The sequence below is a fragment of the Felis catus genome, chromosome B1 (genome assembly GCF_018350175.1).
Source record: "Felis catus isolate Fca126 chromosome B1, F.catus_Fca126_mat1.0, whole genome shotgun sequence".
In the NCBI taxonomy this organism is placed as follows: Eukaryota; Metazoa; Chordata; class Mammalia; order Carnivora; family Felidae; genus Felis; species Felis catus.
In genome coordinates, this window is record NC_058371.1 from 43698625 (window position 1) to 43717033 (window position 18409).

Consider the following 18409-nt stretch of genomic DNA (forward strand, 5'->3'; position numbering starts at 1 on the left):
AAAACTCTAACCCTCCTTATCTATTACTGTTAAATTACAGTACAGTTAAATTATGCTTCTATAAAGTTGAAGAATTGGCAAAATCAGTTGAAATCCAAACATTTTTTCTGAACTTTACAGTAGGAGAAAATAGTATAAAAAATAATTTTTGTGCATTGGGTTACAGCGTTCACAGCACAGTAATGTTTCTTCTGATATGGAGATAAAACACTTTTGAGTAAACATTCCCAAATATGAAATACATACATGTAACATACTACCATTCTCCAGAGCCTGTGAAGATACAGTACGAAGTATTCTTCCTATCACAAACTAAGAGAGGTTCATTCTTATTATTATGAAAAGACCACTGTAACCATCACCAGTGAGAAAAGGGTTACAAATCTGTATAATCAGGGGCACCTGGGGGGCTCAGTCGGTTGAGTGTCCGACTTCAGCTCAGGTCATGATCTCAGTTCATGAGTTTGAGCCCCATGCTGTCAACGCAGAACCCATTTGGGATCCTCTGTCCCCCTCTCTCTTTGCCCCTCCCTGCTCACGCTCTCTCTCTCAAAAATAAATTAAAAAACACTTTTAAAAAATCTATATAATCAGCATCCTAAACTGGTCATAGAATTTTATTTAACTATTTCATTCTGTTATGTTTCAAGTTGACTATTTGTCTTAAAAAAAATAAGGAACTACTAAGGATCAATATATCACTTTAAGTAGAGTAATGGCCAACAGATATCAGTGCCATATGTATGGTGGTGCACTAATCACTGGCCAACACTACTCACTGAACCAATCCCTGCTGAAAATAACACATCTATCTTTAAAAAAAAAATTTTAACACATACATATTTCTTAAGAGATAACTTGCCTGTTCTGAAAAGGGCCTAGGGGCTTCTCTTCGTTCTCTAGTTAATCTCCAAGGAGTTATAATTTCATAAGAAGAGAGATGTGAGGTCTGTTGAAAACCTACAGAAAAGGGAAAAACAAATATTATATAACAAATGAACCTGAAAAATTAAATGGTACCAAAATGTAATGGAAATCAAAAGCTTTATGTCCAAATCACAAAATCACGTGACCTTCACATATATACCTGTGTGTGTATGTGTGTATATATACACCATATAATTTTATACAAAAAATAGCAATATACCTGATAAGTATGAAGGGGAAAAATAGATTTCCTAAAAAATAATGTAAGTCTTCACAGTGCATACACAGCAATCATTTTCAAACAATTGTTTGCTATTAACTCTTTTTCTTAAAAGAAATCTTAAGATATAGACACAAGAAAAAAAAAGTGCTTTGGTGGGAAAATAGAAGGAAAGCATCTGGAGCCTAGCCCATTCACTCATCTCCCATTTTCCACCCTCATCCAACACAAATGAAATTCCAAGATGGTATTGGAATACCTATGAAACAGACCAGGACAATTAGAGGGAAAAGTTGCTTTCAATGCCTGATGGATTAACTCTAATAAATATACACTTAATAATGTAGCAATTATCTCAAATGAAATTACTGCCACAAATCTGTCCTAAAAACTAAAACTTCTGATAAAATTTATTAACACTGAAGAACTCAAAACCATCATGCAGCCTTACTCCCAATTCCAATCCTGTTCACTTTACTGCACAGTAGAATCATATCTAAGTGGAGGTTGGGTTCTAAAGTCATCACTTGAGCAAAAATTGAGTATAACCAAAATTTCCCTAATTCCTTACAAGACTCCTCTTATTGGAGTCTGATACAAAGTCTCTCAATACATCCAACATAATATCTGATGGCATGTCAATTTTTTTCAGTGAATTTAATGAAGTAGATGGTTACACCTAAGGACCATGGATGAAAATTCCTTGTCTCTATATGTTCATATGTACCTAAACCACATCCAGTATGAGGAGGCTTCAGTCTAGCATATACAAACAGGAAGACTAATGCAAGAATAGTCACATTCTTCACTCAGTAGATCAATGTATGAAATAATTTCATTAAGTGGAATTTCTTCAACAAATGCCCAAAAAGCAGGGGTGGAAGGGTGAAAGAGCCTTATAATTTAAAGAGCCTTATAGGGGCACCTGGGTGACTCAGTTGGTTAAGGGTCTGACTTCGGCTCAGGTCATGATCTCATGGTTCGTGAGTTCGAGCCCTGCATCAGGCTCTGTGCTGACAGCTCAGAGCCTGGAGCCTGCTTCAGATTCTGTGTCCCCCTATCTGCCCCACCCCTGCTTGTGCTCTGTCTCTCTCTGTCTTTCAAAAATGAATAAACATTTAAAAAAATTTTTTTAATAAATAAAGAGCCTTATAAATGTATGGATTTGTTGGATCCTAATTCAACAAATCAATAGAAAAAAAACAAATTCTGAATCAGGGAAATTTTAACACTGCACAGATGTTTGATGATCTTGAAAAACTTAATTTTTGTATGTGTGATAACCATATTGTGGATAAGACTTTCTTTTTAAAGTCCTTATGTCTTAGAGATTCATTCAGAATATTCACAGACAAAACTGTATGTCTAGGATTTGTATCAAAATAATCCGGTGTATGTCTGAGGTAGGAGATACATACGAAATTATATTGAAGTTGGGTAAGGGGTACATGTGAGTTCATTCATTATTCTTCTCTCTACTATCATGTGTGTTTAAAATTTTCTAGAATAAAATAATTATTCTTTACAGTAGTTACCTATAGGAAGTAGGATGAAGGGAAAGACATTTACTTTTCACTTCAATCAACTGCATTATAGCATTTATGAAATATTCCATCATATATACACTACAAAATGTCATAAATAAACATGTAAATATCATAAGTAAACATACCAAACTTGCTGAAAGGAGTTATCACAATGGAACAGAACCAGAGACTATTGAGATAAGGACTTGGGGCTTTATTTCCTGCACTACTCTATATCTGTATTGTTTGAATTTGTTTTTACAATGAGTAATTCATAATCCCTGTATTACTTTTGAAATTATAAGGAGAAAAAGCATGTTTCTTCAATAAAGAAAAGTATAACCTATTTAAAGTACTAATTATCGGGGCGCCTCGGTGGCTTGGTCGGTTAAGCGTCTGACTTCGGCTCAGGTCATGATCTCACAGTCCGTGAGTTCGAGCCCCGCATCGGGCTCTGTGCTGACAGCTCAGAGCCTGGAGCCTGTTTCAGATTCTGTGTCTCCCTCTCTCTCTGCCCCTCCCCTGTTCATGCTCTGTCTCTGTCTCAAAAATAAATAAACGTTAAAAAAAATTTTTTTAATAAAAAAAAATATAGTACTAATTATCTAGCATCTCCCAAAGCTCCTTCCTTTTCATCAGCCTTACTAACCCCACACCTTAGAAAGAAGACTTCAATCCTTCTTACCTGGTCTCCCTACTCCCACTCTCTTCCTTGAATCCAACCTGTGTGTTCATTTACCCATTAATTGTTTATGTCCCTCAGATTTCTCAAATACAAATGAAAATGAAGTATTTATAGCTTTCTCCAAGATAACACTGTATATACAAATGTCTATAACGTTGTCTAGTTTGAGATTTTAAAAGATACAACAGAAAAACAAATTGTATTCTATCCAATACAATACATATAATACTAACAGTTTTCAAACTCTTTACCCATCTTTAAATACCTTATGTCTTTATAATATGATATACTATCTAAATGTGGATTCAAGCCATTACATAAAAACACCAGAAATGGATTCCAATACTCACAAAAGCAACCATGAGCTTATCCAAGGCATATTTATAACATACTATGATAAAATATCATTCAGATATTTGGAGTTATTAATTGGGAACCATGACAAAAGAAATCCATGGCCTTAATACATGCCGGCTTCAAATCACTAGATAGAAACATCCTTAATCCCATCCACATTAATTGAGGTACAGGACTACTTCCTCACCCAGAATAAACCTTTCAATGACTTTTGGGTTTTTTTTTTTTTTAATTCCTAAAAACACAAGTTTCAATATTATCCTTAATAATTTCACTCTGGATCATGTTAATCTGTTCATCTACTAGGACAGTCAGTCACTCTAGAAGTGGTGTTGTTAACAGAACCAGACCCTTGTGCTCTCTACCCAACAGAAACTGACAAGGGGGGAGGCAGGGAGCCTGGGTGGCTCAATCTGACTCTTGGTTTCGGCTCAGGTCAAGATCTCACAGTTCATGGGATGGAGCCTCATATCCGACTCTGTGTTGACAGCATGGAGCCTGCTTGGGATTCTCTCTCTCCTTCTCTCTCTGCCCCTCTCACTCTCTCTTAAAATAAATAAATAAACATTAAAAAAAAGAAGAAGAAAGAAATTGACAAGAGGCCGAAGAGGAGTTTCAAGCAAGGCTTTTATCAGGGGCTTCTGCAGGAGCAAAAGGCAGGGAACACAAGGCAAAGTATCCTTGGGCTAGCTGCCTGAAAAATGTCCAGGGAAAGTTTTTTTGTTTTTTTTTAACTTTTTTTTTTCTTCAACGTTTATTTATTTTTGGGACAGAGAGAGACAGAGCATGAATGGGCAAGGGGCAGAGAGAGAGGGAGACACAGATTCGGAAACAGGCTCCAGGCTCTGAGCCATCAGCCCAGAGCCCGACGCGGGGCTCGAACTCACGGACCGCGAGATCGTGACCTGGCTGAAGTCAGACGCTTAACTGACTGCGCCACCCAGGCGCCCCTGTCCAGGGAAAGTTTTTAAGGGGGCTGAGGCAGGAAAGAGGCGACATCTTAGCACATAGGGGCAGGAAAATACAGAAAGTTGGGCCCACAGGTAGTTGACAGACCATACTTCATACATGGTATGTTTCATTTGCATGTTAAGTTAAATTTTTAGCATTACATTGAGGAGAAAAGTCAGTGACAGGTCAGAGCTAGGTCCACTTGGCTCTAACTGGCCTGGTGTTTACAGGAGCACACAGGCTGTAAATTGGGTCCTGGAGCTTGTTACAAGCTTGTGGCTTTTGACTTCCTGATCACATGCAGCCACCTGCAAGCTGGACTAGAGAAATGGGTTATTGCCATTCGTGCTCTGAGAGGGTTCTGACTTTTTCTGCAAGTTCCTGTTCTGTTTCAGTGGCACAAACAGTCGGCAGGAATAAAATTATTTTAGTGAGTAAAATAAATTAGAAGCTCTGTGTGACAAAAAGTAAATCATTGTGTACATTTATTTGCAACTTCCTCTGACTCTAGAATGATTTCAAAATAAAACCTTTTGAAAGTAAATCGTTATAGGCAAGAATACATATGCTAAGAGGCTCAGGCAACTGTTAAACTAGAAGCTAAACAATATGCAACTGAAGTTTTCTCATTACAACTCAGAAGAAACATAACAGAGAAAAAGAAACATCTCAGAACTACAAATGGGCAGGCAGATAATTTAAAGAGCTTTCAATTTCAAACAGGTTAAATGACTTTAAAATGTCATACAGCTAGCTTCAGGCCAGGTCTGAAACTATGATCTTCTACCAAGACTGTTAGCAAAGAATAACAATCCAGTATAGGAAAGTAACATTCTTTCTGTCCTTTTCGTTTTAAAATATAATTCTTGATAGGAAAAAAAAAAAAAAACAAAAAAACAGCACCACAATTATCCTTTATTTTTAATAAGACTTTCAAAATTTTAGCAACCAAAAAAACTTCTGTATGCAGAGCCATTATTCCAATACTGACTTCTTGGTTTTAAAATCCAAGGATCTTTCTGAGTCCCATAAGGAGTTCCAGAACATCATAAGAAATTGCACATATTTTTTCCCAAATTCCTTTCTCTCTCTTTTTTTTTTTTTTTTAATTCCAAATAGAGGCAACCTTCTCATGGGAACCAAAACAATATATTCCCCATGTTACTATAAAGTAAGTATATGCACATTATTTGTATAAAGCTTCAACCTCATCACTGCTGACATTTGGGACCAGAAAATTCACTGCTGTGGGGGGCTGCCTTGTGCAATGTAGGATGTTTAGTAGCATTCATGGCCTCTACCCACCAGATGCCAGAAGAACCAACAGTGTGACAGCTAAAAATATCCCCCACATGCTTTCTGTGGGCAAAACTGCCCCCAGTTGAATATCACTGGTATAAAGATATAGTTCACAATTAAAATACAAACCTATCAACTAGATGGAGAATACAAATTTGTTATTTTAGAATTTGACAAATAAGCACACTGTCAAAAACCACATTACCGGGAAACATGGGCTAGAGACAAAAATAAGAGCTGAAACATGAAACTTAAAGAGTCTTAAACTTAGTGAAAGAAAAGAAAGGATGTTAGTTGCACTTTTCTTCCTCTAACTCCTTAGATCTTTCTATGAACTCTGTTTTGGAGAAAGTCTATGTTTCATAATAGTAACTGTAGTAGAGGGCAACAAGTTAAAAGAATTGTACTTAATTGCAAAGCAAACAAACATGGGCTTTTCTCCTTTCCTTCCTGCCTATTATATAAACAAACAGCCACCTTTAAGTATTTTCACTGTAGAAGATAAATCCAAGTGCTACATATAGTACAAACAAAATAATTCTGTTGCCCAAATTATTTCTTGAAGAGAAATTATTGTAATTAGATCCATAAAACGCTGTTATTTTGAGCCACATATTTCCATCTCATTCAAAAGGTCAATCCCAAGTGTGTATATATATATATGATATATGTCATATATTAATAACTATATTTTAAAAATTATAATTGCCACTGCTATGTCCTACCTTTTTACATTTTTTGAGTGTTGTAATTTCTTTCCACATTTACTTGTCTTCACATTTAAAAATAAACAGGGGCACCTGGGTGGCTCAGTCGGTTAACTGTGCAACTCTTGGTTTTGGCTCAGGACATGATCTCATGGTTTGTAAGTTCCAGCCCCGCAATGGGCTCTGTGCTGACTGTGCAGAGCCTGCTTGGTATTCTCTCTCCCCTTCTCTTTCTGCCCCTCCTGCTCACTCACTCTCTCTCTCTCTCTCTCAAAATAAATAAACTTAAAAAAAAAAATCTTAAAAAAAAAAATGCCCCTTTGGGAAAACCACCAACCACTTATAATATTTAATGCCCTCAAGAACTTAAGTTCCTCTAGCAAGGAATTTAAGTTTTTTGAGACAAAGGATGATATATCTAGTAAGGATGATAATCTTATTGATCATATGTTAACTACCCTGGTACAGGGTTGAGTAAACGACTTTTTACCTTTATATCTATACATACATAGATTTCCTAATTGTTAATTATCATCTACAACCTGAATTATGCTTTATTTTCAAGATTAACATCTTTTATATCAATTTTCTAGAAATCCACATGGTCCACATATTTGTCATTTTAGGGGCAATGCTATATTTCTTTTTATATATATATATATGAAATTTATTGTCAAATTGGTTTCCATACAACACCCAGTGCTCATCCCAACAGGTGCCCTCCTCAATACCCATCACCCACCCTCCTCTCCCTCCCACCCCCATCAACCCTCAGATTGTTCTCAGTGTTTAAGAGTCTCTTATGGTTTGCCTCCCTCCCTAACTTTTTTTTTCCTTCCCTCCCCCATGGTCTTCTGTTAAGTTTCTCAGGATCCACATAAGAGGGAAAACATATAGTATCTGTCTTTCTCTGTATGGCTTATTTCACTTAGCATAACACTCTCCAGTTCCATCCATGTTGCTACAAAGGGCCATATTTCATTCTTTCTCATTGCCACGTAGTACTCCATTGTGTATATAAACCACAATTTCTTTATCCATTCATCAGTTGATGGACATTTAGGCTCTTTTCATACTTTGGCTATTGCTGAAAGTGCTGCTATAAACATTGGGGTACAAGTGCCCCTATGCATCAGCACTCCTGTATCCCTTGGGTAAATTCCTAGCAGTGCTATTGCTGGGTCATAGGGTAGGTCTATTTTTAATTTTTTGAGGAACCTCCACACTGTTTTCCAGAGCGGCTGCACCAATTTGCATTCCCACCAACAGTGCAAGAGGGTTCCCGTTTCTCCACATCCTCTCCAGCATCTATAGTCTCCTGATTTGTTCATTTTAGCCACTCTACCGGTGTGGGGTGGTATCTCAGTGTGGTTTTGATTGGTATTTCCCTGATGAGGAGCGACGTTGAGCATCTTTTCATGTGGGCAATGCTTATATTTCATTGAATGGTTGTACTGTACACTGCTTAGCCACACTCTCAGGTAGCTGGGATCAGAGCTTCTATTCACAACAGGATTCCAATGTGTCAATGAAGCCAATGGAACAGGCTCTCCAGGGGACTACTTGCACGAGGGTTTTAAGGAGCTACAAAAAGGAAAGGGGGGAAACCTCCTAAAATGAGTAAAAACCTCATTAAAAGAGAAATGTGTCAATGGGAAAAAGGCATTTCCCTTATTTGGAATGGATTTTGTCCTACAGTATGACAAATGTCTGGCAGTGGCATCGCTTACTTATAAACTAAAATACTCTAATCCTTAAGATAAATATAAACAAATACAAAAACAACTGCAGATCTAAAAACTAACCAAATTGGGGCACCTGGGTGCCTCAGTTGGTTAAGCGTCCAACATCGGCTCAGGTCATGACCTCGAGGTTCATGGGTTCGAGCCCCGCATCGGGCTCTGTGCTGACAGCTCAGAGCCTGGAACCTGCTTCGGATTCTGTGTCTCCCCCTCTCTCTGCCACTCCCCGGCTCATGCTCTGTGTCTTTCTGTCTCTCAATAATAAATAAATGTTTAAAAAAATTTTTAAACCTGACCAAATTAAGTGAACTTCTCAGGTTTCCTAACTCGCTCTTAAAAGGTCTGATTCAAGCAGTATCTCATGCAGGATCACTTCAGAAAAATGACTAGACTAAAATAACAATGTCGCAAAATGTAAAAGAAACTAGAATAATCTCTCAATATACAAACAAGACCATACAATTAGATTTATTTATGAGGCAGTCCTATAGCACTGACTCTAAGGATGGCATAACTCCAAAACTCTGAGATATACTACGTATCAAAGGGGGAGAAAAATACCATGAGGCTATAGTTATGTCATGTATCAGTGCTCGTGCATATTCCAAGAAAAAGCTTTCAATCAGAGCTTGCATATTTGGGGAAATTTTCTAATAAACCAGGATTTTTAACAAAAAGCAGATATAAAGTCAACTTTGGTAAGACAAAATTCAAAATTCTTTTTGAAAACTATTTTGAACCCGGCAACTTGTTTTGTATATATTTTAATTATAAGAGTTTTATTTTTTACTTAAAGTTGGAAAATCAGACTATCTTTAAATTTAGAAGACTGCATTCTCCGATACAGCAAAAACACAAAGATATCAAATTCAAATAATTTGCTGGCACCCAAAAACAAAATGAGTATGGACTTAAGCTCTTTCTACATAGTTCGTTTTATAGTGATTCACCATGAGTAAGCTTTAAAACTCAACGTCTTTAGAATGCTAGTCTTAAAAAAAAAAAAAAAAAAAAAATTCTAGGGTCTGCATCATAACTACTACCTTAAAAGAGAAAATCAGAAAAGGTTTCACACCCAATTCCCTTTGTTATTTTTTCACAATGATACAAAGTTACCTTTGTCAGCCCCAGTTTTGTTTTTTTTTTTTTTTAAGTTTACTGTAAGTGTCAGCCCTTTGGAATTTATACTGCATTTCCTCATTGACACATTACAAATGATCCTACCAAAGGCTGTTTAGCTTTTAGTGTTACTAATGTGTGGGTGGTACTTACTGAGTCCTCAAATTCTTCATTAGCAGAAAATGTTTCAGTGCATGTTTTAAACATCCTGTATTGCAAAAATTTAGTCAGCTGATTTTGGAAGAACATTCCCCTAGGGAAACATGAGTTGACTCACTGCACACTATTACAAAGGCCTCTCAAATGGTCTCTCACAGCCTCCAGTCTCTCCCTCCTATATTCTGTCCTCTACTGCCTTTGCCAGTTATCTTAATCGCAAATCTAGTTATATCACACCCATATTTGAAACCCTTCTTGCCCAAAGAACTTCTTGGTAAAGTCCAAACCTCTTAGCATGAATAGAAGGCGCTCTCCAACTGGTACTAACTTATCTTAGTTTCTTCCTAGCCTCCCTTTCATGTAGACTGCCTGCAGACATTCTCATCATTACCTAACAAGTCATGTTCTTTCATCCTTCCATATTCTTGTAAAAAGTTTTTTCCCCTTAGAATGAACTCAAATCCTTTTCCTTGAACATTCCCTAATGTACATGAGTTCAAATACCACTTACACTATAAAACCTCCCCCGAGATTTTATATATCGCCCAGAAAGTCTTAGCACATTTACTCACCTTTGTCCCTCCATAAGCATTAAGCATGTTGTTCATAGGAGTTCGATAAATGTTGACTAAATTTTGAAAGTATACCCATGCTTAAATGAAGGGACTGGCCATAAATTGTTAAAGCCACAGTTAAAAGCCATAAGGGTTTTCCATTCATCTCTATGCAGGTATGCAATAATACCTACATTAATATTGGAGCACCTGGGTGGCTAAGTTTGTTAAGTATCCAACTCTTGATTTCGGTTCAGGTCATGATCTCACCATTCATGGGATCAAGCACCACGCTGGGCTCCAGGCTGACAGCTGATAGAGCCTGCTTGGGATTCCCTCTCCCTCTCCCTCTGCCCCTCCTCTGCTCATATGGGTGCGCATGTGCTCACGCTCTCACCCATGCTCTCTCTCTCAAAATAAATAAATAAACATATACTATATATAAACATATACTATATATAGTCCTATTTATATTTGCAAACACTGAAAATCATGGATTACTAAAACTCCAGATGGGTAATATACTACACCTTACCTACTGATAAATGTTAACCATCTAAGAAAAGCACAGCAGAAACAGTCTTAACCAAAAAAGATATGGTGTCTTCCCATTCAATAAAGTTTTAGTATTTAGAGCTTCAAAATTTCAACAATGGGGCAAATTTACTTAATTGGAAAAAAAAAAGTAAGAAAAAAATTTAATTAATTTCCTGAAGGTCAGCAGTCCTACATTGAAATCTTCTATCATCACCTTTGCACAACTCTCAAGGCAACGATTCAGTAAAAACCCTCATTCTCCATACTTTAGGGCTAATAAAGGAAATACAGCCATGCAAACAATAATTTAACGCAAGAGCCAAAATAAACAAAGAAGTTGCTTCCAGAAACAAGCTAGAGTGTTAGCAATTTGTTTCCACTATGTCTGGGCATCTCCAGTATAAATACCTTACATATTCAAGGGAAGTTTCACAATTCAAAGGCGATCTCACATAAACGATTTAATTCTTACGGTAATCCCGTGAGTTAAGCAGAGCAGGGATTATTTTTACGGATTTAAGACATTGTGAGCCCAGTAAAACCACAGATAAAAGACTGTTTGGCTATACAAACACAGCACCTCGCTTCCAAAAAGAAGTACTCTTTGCTACAGCAACAAAATGGCCCAAGACAAATGGGCGACCCCCCTTTATTCCATCACTAAATTTAGCTCTGTGAACCTACAAGGGACTCCGCTATTAAAAAGAACGTCAAAATTTCAAATTATGATAACCTGGAGCAAAAGTTCCATCTCCCAGTCTATTTCCGAGTGACATTAACTCTACTAGAAAAACGAAGCTCCATTTCTCAAAGCAGTTCAAACAAGAACACACCCTCGGCGCGCACTCAGACTCCAAAGCTTTCAGCCGACTCCCTGAGGTCAGAGTAGGTCCCAGAGAAGTCCCAAGAGAGTCTGGGGGACCCAGTTATGACGAGATGGGGGTGGGGCGCAATGCAAAAAGCTCCGCCGACCAGGAGACGGAGGAAGAGGAACCAGGCAGAAGAATACTGACAAGAAGGGTCTGGGGCGCCAGACCCCGAGCTTAGGGTCTGAGCACTGTCCACACACAAGCTGGAGTGGCTCCGCCTCCCGACCCCAGGTCCAGTCCCCAGCCAGGCCCCTCTGCTCCCAGACACCACAGGGTAACTCCGAGCGTCCCAGCCCTAGAAACAGAAATCTCAGAGGTCCCTGGGGGGGGGCGGACACCCACCTGGCCGAGCCCCACCGAGGACTGGGCCCACCAAGCCAAACAACAGCAGCCACCGGAAGCGGAGGACCCCAAAGGGCGAGCCCGCGCCCGATCCCATCGCGGCAGATTCCGCAGGTTCCACTCAACACTCGGTCGCTTCTGCCTCAGCGTGCTCCATCATTTCCCAACCCAGACGGGGCCCCAGAGCTGGCCGAGATGCGCGCGCCTGGAACGAGCACGCGCTCGGCACTGACGCAACTTGGCTCCAGTCCGAGCTCGCTCCCGGCATCGCGCTCGCTACGCTGACGTAAAGAAAAATCCAGTCGCCGGCGGGAGAAGGGGATTTCTGTCCCAGCCGCTAAAACCCTCACTAGCCTACCCCGCCCATTCACACTAACTGCCCCGCCCACTACCATTTATGCCCCTCCCCCTCCGCTTCCAGGCCCGCCTACTTTGGGCGTAGAAGGACCTAATTGGAGGAAGTACCCGGAGGTGGAGCGCAAGACCCAGAAGCGGAATTGAGGAAAAGCGAAGGGCAGCCCCGCCCGCTGCGCAGCCCTTTCTGATTGGTTTGCGGGCATTGGGCGGAGCACACCCATTGGCTGTTTGGTGGCGAGGAGTGGGGCTACGCGCGGAGAGGCCTGACCTGGCAGGACTACCTTGGGTCGGCTGTGCCGGCCGAGCTTTGCTGTTGAGGTCTGGTCTCTTCCACTGGGCCCGGGAAGATGGTGCTGGGTGGTTGCCCGGTGAGTTACTTACTTCTGTGCGGCCAGGCGGCTTTGCTGCTGGGGAATCTACTTCTGCTTCACTGTGTCTCTCGGAGCCACTCACACAACGCTACCGCCGAGCCCGAGCTCACATCCGCTGGCGCCGCCCACCCAGAGGGCTCCGCCGGCGCTCCGAGCTGGGAATATGGCGACCCCCAGTCTCCAGTCATCCTTTGCTCTTACCTGTAAGCTACCCAGTCGTCGAGGTGGAGATGGAGATGGGGCCAGGGATACCTGGGTGTTGGGGTTGGGGGGGAAGGGAGGCTGCTTTTTTTTTCAGACCCTCTTCACCTGAGGACCTGATAGTCAACACGCGGGAGGTAAATACCATGACAGGTTTCTCACTCCTCTCACCCGTGCAGGGGAAAACCTTGTGTGTCAGTGGCAGATCCTTTGGGATCCCGAAAAAGGAAAACTAGGAAGGAGTGACCTCATATAGCCTCCGGAAGAAGGGTACGAGGTTGTGCCTTCTCTATCCTGCTCCCTTTAACTGAAGGAGAATCCGTCGTATGTGCTGGTACTGAGGCACAAATGGAGTAAATTACTTATCCTTGCCTACAAGGCACTTTCTTTTTTTAAAAAGCAATATCCTGTTGCAGAACCAAGTTTTTAACATCTCTTTAGTCCATAAGAAAAGGCGTTTGGGAAATGCAAAAGAGAACTGGGAATCCTTTGGCTTCAATTTTGCTCCCATAGCCTTGTGGCTCTTTGCCTAGGGAAGAGGAAGCCTTGGCAGAAGTAGAATCCATGTAGAAATCAACCAGAAACACTCCCTTTCCCCCAATTAAAGGATGGCTGTTTGACCTGCTGTTCTTCAGTCTGATTGACAGCAACTCTTGGGTACAGTCAGAATGAAATTAAACCCTAGAAAACTTGAAGCAATGTCTCTTGCTTGTTTTGTTTATATATACATAAACAGCCATTTGCAAAAACCATATGAGATGGTGATCATGATCTTACTGGTGATTTACAGACCTGATGAATTTATAGAATGTGACGACCCAGTGGATCATGTTGGAAATGCAACTGCATCCCAGGAACTCGGTTATGGTTGTCTCAAGGTGGGTTTTTATTTTGTTTTATAAGTAAACTCTTCCATAGAGAAATAGTACTAGGTAAATGCTGTTATAATAAAAGTATAGGGGTATGAAGTTACCTTTTTGTAGACTCTGTTAGAATGACTTACTGGAAATTTCCATCATGGCCAGGGTCATTAACTGAACAAGACATTTCACTTCCTCAGGAAGAAGCAGTGTCTGTGCCAAAACTACCCAGGTGCACAGACTAACCTGTCTTTGATTCTTTGGGCCATTGAGATTGACTGATAGAAAGCTATTATGTAACCTCATTATCTTTCAAGTGTGCACTTGGCTGAAAGAGCAAAAGAAAGGTTTATGCACTTTCTAAAACCAATAATGGATTGAGCTGTATCTTTATTACACGTGCATTTGGGGCAGTGATCGTTCTTTTCACCAGGCAAGCAGTTACCATCTACTTCCTGTTTTCTTAGGAAATAGATGGGGTCTATCAGTATATGCCTTTGTAGGAGGTTATAGTATTCAAGGAGAGGCCTTTGGTAACAGTGGCCTCTCGATGGAAAAAAGCCATTCATTTCCATTAATAACATCCTACTTAGTGTCCCCAAAACCAGTCAAGTTCATGTACCTTCCTCTCGTATTATGCAGCATAATGCAAGTCAAGATTCAATCAGGTATAAGAGAGTTATGGGAAAACATTGTTTATACTAAATCAGAGACAAAGGAATAAACCTGAAAGTAGCAAGACCAAAAAAGCAACTCTTACTGCAATCATGTGTGAAGAAGTATTTTCAATACAATGAGATCTTGTTCTATTGATAATTATCAATGAAGGCTTGAGTTAGCATTATATAGAGACCACTTACTTTTGCCCATTTTAATTAAAAACTGAGTTGATCCCGTGAAGGCACTCAAACTGCTACTTTCCCCAGAAGTCCTAGAGAACCAGTACTCAGGCACCTGAATCCCAGGGAAGGTATGATTTGCAAGTCCCTTCCCTTTGAGGATGCTCCAATGAAAATACTAGTGAAGTACTTAATAAGGTGCCAGGGGAGAATGTACAGCTGTGCTTTCTCTACTAGAGTTCAGTTACATAAATGGTAACAGGTCCTGTTCTGAAATTTTTTTGCTGTAATTTAAACTAATAAAAAAATGTACTGTAGATATTTGATAATCACACATTCATGACCTAAATAGAATTCTGAGTCAGCTGATATTCTGAGTTTTTTCCTAATTATGTTCATTTATAATATATAAAGCAGACTTCTAATACACATTGACTTTTTAAATACCCATTTCCAAACGCTCCAGAATATATTCTTTTTCCTGTAAATATAGGATAATTAAAGCATTGTGTCCATCTGTTCTAAATGGCATTTAATGAAACTGATTGTAAAGGTTTTTACTATATTATTAAAGAAGCCAGTCACAAAGAAGAAAAAAAAAAGTTTACTTAAAACAATGCACAATTATGGTGGAATAGTTTAAAATCCCCTTGAATCACTAAATTCCTTGCTCTTGAACACAGCTTTACCCCAACTTTGTTAGTATAATTATTGTCCTGAGTCACCTTTTATTAATGAATATAAAGATATATTTTGTATTTACTTGCTTTGGTGAGTTTGGATTGTTTGTTTTGGTTGTTATGGCACAGTTTGGTGGTCAGGCCTACAGTGACGTGGAACACACTTCAGTCCAGTGCCGGGCCCTAGATGGGATTGAATGTGCCAGTCCTAGGACTTTCCTACGAGAGAATAAACCTTGTATAAAGTAAGTGTTACTTTGAATGGTTTGGTTGGTACTTAGAGGTACAGCTGTTTTTCTTGTCATCTCTTGATGTGACTTTTTCTTTTAAGTGTTAAATGGGGCACCTGGGTGGCTCAGTCAGTTAAGCGTCTGACATCTGACATCGGCTCAGGTCAGTGATCTCACGGTTTGTGAGTTCAAGCCCTGCATCAGACTCTGTGCTGACAGCTCAGAGCCTGGAGCCTGCTTTGGATTCTGTGTCTCCCTCTCTCTGCCCCTCCCCCACTCTCTCTGTCTCTCTCTGACTCAAAAATAAATAAAACATTTTTTAAAAAGTGTTAATTAGGGGCGCCTGGGTGGCTCAGTTGGTTGAGCGCCCGACTTCGGCTCGGGTCATGATCTCACAGCCCATGAGTTTGAGCCCCCACATCAGGCTCTGTGCTGACAGCTCGGAGCCTGGAGCCTGCTTTGGATTCTGTGTCTCCCTCTCTCTCTGCCCCTCCCCCACTCGCATTCTGTCTCTGTCTCTCTCAAAAATAAATAAATATTTTTTTTAAAAAATTTTTAAGTGTTAAAGGGGCAACATGATTACTACTGTGCATAATCCATGGACAGGGGCAATGTGGTTATAAACAGAGAGGACCCTGGACCAGAGGCCAGAAGTTTTAAATGTCTCTTTCATCAACTAGATAAGTGCCTTTGGATGCCCAGAGACTAAATCCCTCCCTAACCTACAGAATAAAGGAGTTGGACCAGATGATCTAGTGCCAAAATTCTTATGATAGGTATAAATCCTGTGAAAATAGCCTTAGTATTTCAGGAGTAAAGGTTTTATTATGAAAAGTGTGGGTTTCTCTCCTTGAAATAAGTTTATCTTAAAGAATTAGGGTCATTTCTGTAAATTTTGCTTGAAGGCACAGAATGTACATCATTTGCTAATGAAGAGTCTGTGATGTTTAGTGATATTAGGGCAACTGCAATTGAGTGTCATTGCAGTATGTAAGACCCAAGTCCTTATTGAAGAAACCTCACTTTTAGTTGCCACAAAACAGCAGAAGGGTATACGGAGATCAGTGTTCACCTGATGAAACACGACAGCACTTCTTTAGAGAACTGTATTCAGAAATACAGCCTCAGGAGCCTGCCTGTGTCAGGGAAGGATGCGGGCCCAGACTCCCCTCTACCAGACTGTCTACAGAGCAAATGTGCTTGACTGTTTCTTGTCTAATCCAAATACATATTTGTTCCTATAGGTCCCAGGTAGTGCTCTTTTACAACACTAGACCAACTAGAGATTTTCTTCAGGCAGGCGGGGGGGGGGGGGGGGGGGTATATCCGAGGCCACAGAGGAACTGCTACACTATCTCTTCACTTATGTTAAGTTCATTAATCATTAAATGTTTTAATTTTCATGTGGTAAACATCTTCCTTTTCATTCCTTCTGTCTAGATATACTGGACACTACTTCATAACCACTTTACTGTACTCTTTCTTCCTGGGATGTTTTGGAGTGGATCGTTTCTGTCTGGGACACACTGGCACAGCAGTAGGGAAGCTGTTGACACTTGGGGGACTTGGGATTTGGTGGTTTGTTGACCTTATTTTGCTTATTACTGGAGGGCTGATGCCAAGTGATGGCAGCAATTGGTGCACTGTTTACTAAAAAGAGCAACCATCATGGCCCAGAGAGGCACGTCTTCTGAATTCATCTCTACAGGCTCAAAACTCTTCCTTGATGCCAGACCTGACCATTACTTTCCCTCTTTGGAGGGAATGGGTTTGGTTAGGAAGGTTTCTCTGGACTCCGGGTTTTCAACCCAAATTTTACCTTGCAGACTAGAAATGACAAACCAACAGTGTTTGGGAATCAAGTGTGTACCTTTCCTCATGTACAAAATATAAAGGATAGTGACTAACTTATAAGCTGCAGAGGGGTTTGCGTGCTCTTTATTTCTGTACATTGCTGTATCTTTAATACTTTGGAGCAAGTGGACCCAACAAGATGAGCAAGTGAACCTTGTGCCTTTTGTGACCCTAAATCTTCATGCAGAAGAGATCTGAAGCTGAACCAGTGAAAATCTTCAGCAGAAGTAAAATGGCCATGGATTTTAATACACACTGAAATTCTGACTTTCTGAATTTAAATTGCAGAATAAACTTTGCCAACCTGGAATGCTGTTTGGTACTTTCAGTAGGTAGAATGAGACTCAAAATTCTGTTTGTTTTGCCAAAAGCTAGGCATTTAAAATGAACCACTCTGTTAATAATCCTACTGTTACATCACTATTTTGCCCCAGAGGCAGGCAGTATATACAGTACAATAATTTCTTCATTTCAATTATATTTTGAAAGCCCAACAATATCAGTCATGTCTGGGTTAAGCTATCCTCTTGGCTATCCTATCCAAAAATTAGTTATTCACTAGTTTAGAGAGCCTACGTTTTAGGCTGGTAAAAAACATATCATACACCTAACTAAAACTATTCTTCACAATTATGTAAGATAAGGTGAAAGAAAAACAGATGCTTAAAGGACAGAATTACTGAGTACTGGGTAGAGTTAGGATGTGATTTATGGGGACAAAGAGAAACTGAACATATTCTGTCAAAATAAGTGTGGTTCCAGAAGCTCTCACTGTGGGCTATAGTAGTCAGTAGGGAAAGAGACAGCCAGGCTTTTGCATTCCCAAATCACGGGGAATAAAAGGAAATGTTCTGAATTATAAGTGGTTTTAAAAGCTTAGTTCCCATCCTTTGCAATTTAAGTTGAAAAGAACTGCTAACTATAAAGTAAAAGGAGGACTTTGTGGACAAACTAAGAGCCTGATATTCAGGATAAATTCTAGAAACAATCAAGGTAGAAGTACTCAAAGTTTAGTCTCATAAT

The 18409-nt window shown here is 39.8% G+C and overlaps 2 protein-coding genes across 3 annotated transcripts in view; one reads left to right on the forward strand and one right to left on the reverse strand.

Annotated features, from left to right (window-relative positions):
• Positions 1-12332, reverse strand: part of ADAM9 (ADAM metallopeptidase domain 9) — a 145243-nt gene extending 132911 nt beyond the window's left edge. Inside the window, exons 1-2 of one of the 2 annotated variants that reach the window (XM_003984768.6) lie at positions 11995-12328; positions 863-960 (exon numbers count right to left, since the gene is read on the reverse strand). In XM_003984768.6, coding sequence (XP_003984817.1) covers positions 863-960; positions 11995-12091 — 195 coding nt within the window. In that variant the 5' untranslated portion in view covers positions 12092-12328. Of the gene's footprint in view, positions 1-862; positions 961-11994 lie in introns of both variants that reach the window. The other variant, XR_006596512.1, reaches the window with a different exon arrangement.
• Positions 12333-12576: 244 nt separating this feature from the next.
• Positions 12577-17696, forward strand: TM2D2 (TM2 domain containing 2). Its single transcript, XM_003984769.6, has 4 exons — positions 12577-12925; positions 13714-13801; positions 15432-15547; positions 16973-17696. The coding sequence occupies exons 1-4, from the start codon at positions 12699-12701 to the stop codon at positions 17184-17186; spliced, it is 645 nt and encodes a 214-aa protein (XP_003984818.1). The 5' UTR covers positions 12577-12698; the 3' UTR covers positions 17187-17696.
• The last annotated feature ends 713 nt before the right edge of the window (positions 17697-18409 follow it).

Bases quoted from the DNA above. Each gene is read 5' to 3' on its own strand.
- TM2D2 (XM_003984769.6), top strand. From the start codon at position 12,699: ATGGTGCTGGGTGGTTGCCCGGTGAGTTACTTACTTCTGTGCGGCCAG. The intron at 12,926-13,713 runs GTAAGCTACCCA...GGTGATTTACAG, and splicing joins GTCATCCTTTGCTCTTACCT to ACCTGATGAATTTATAGAAT. The intron at 15,548-16,972 runs GTAAGTGTTACT...CCTTCTGTCTAG, and splicing joins GAGAATAAACCTTGTATAAA to ATATACTGGACACTACTTCA.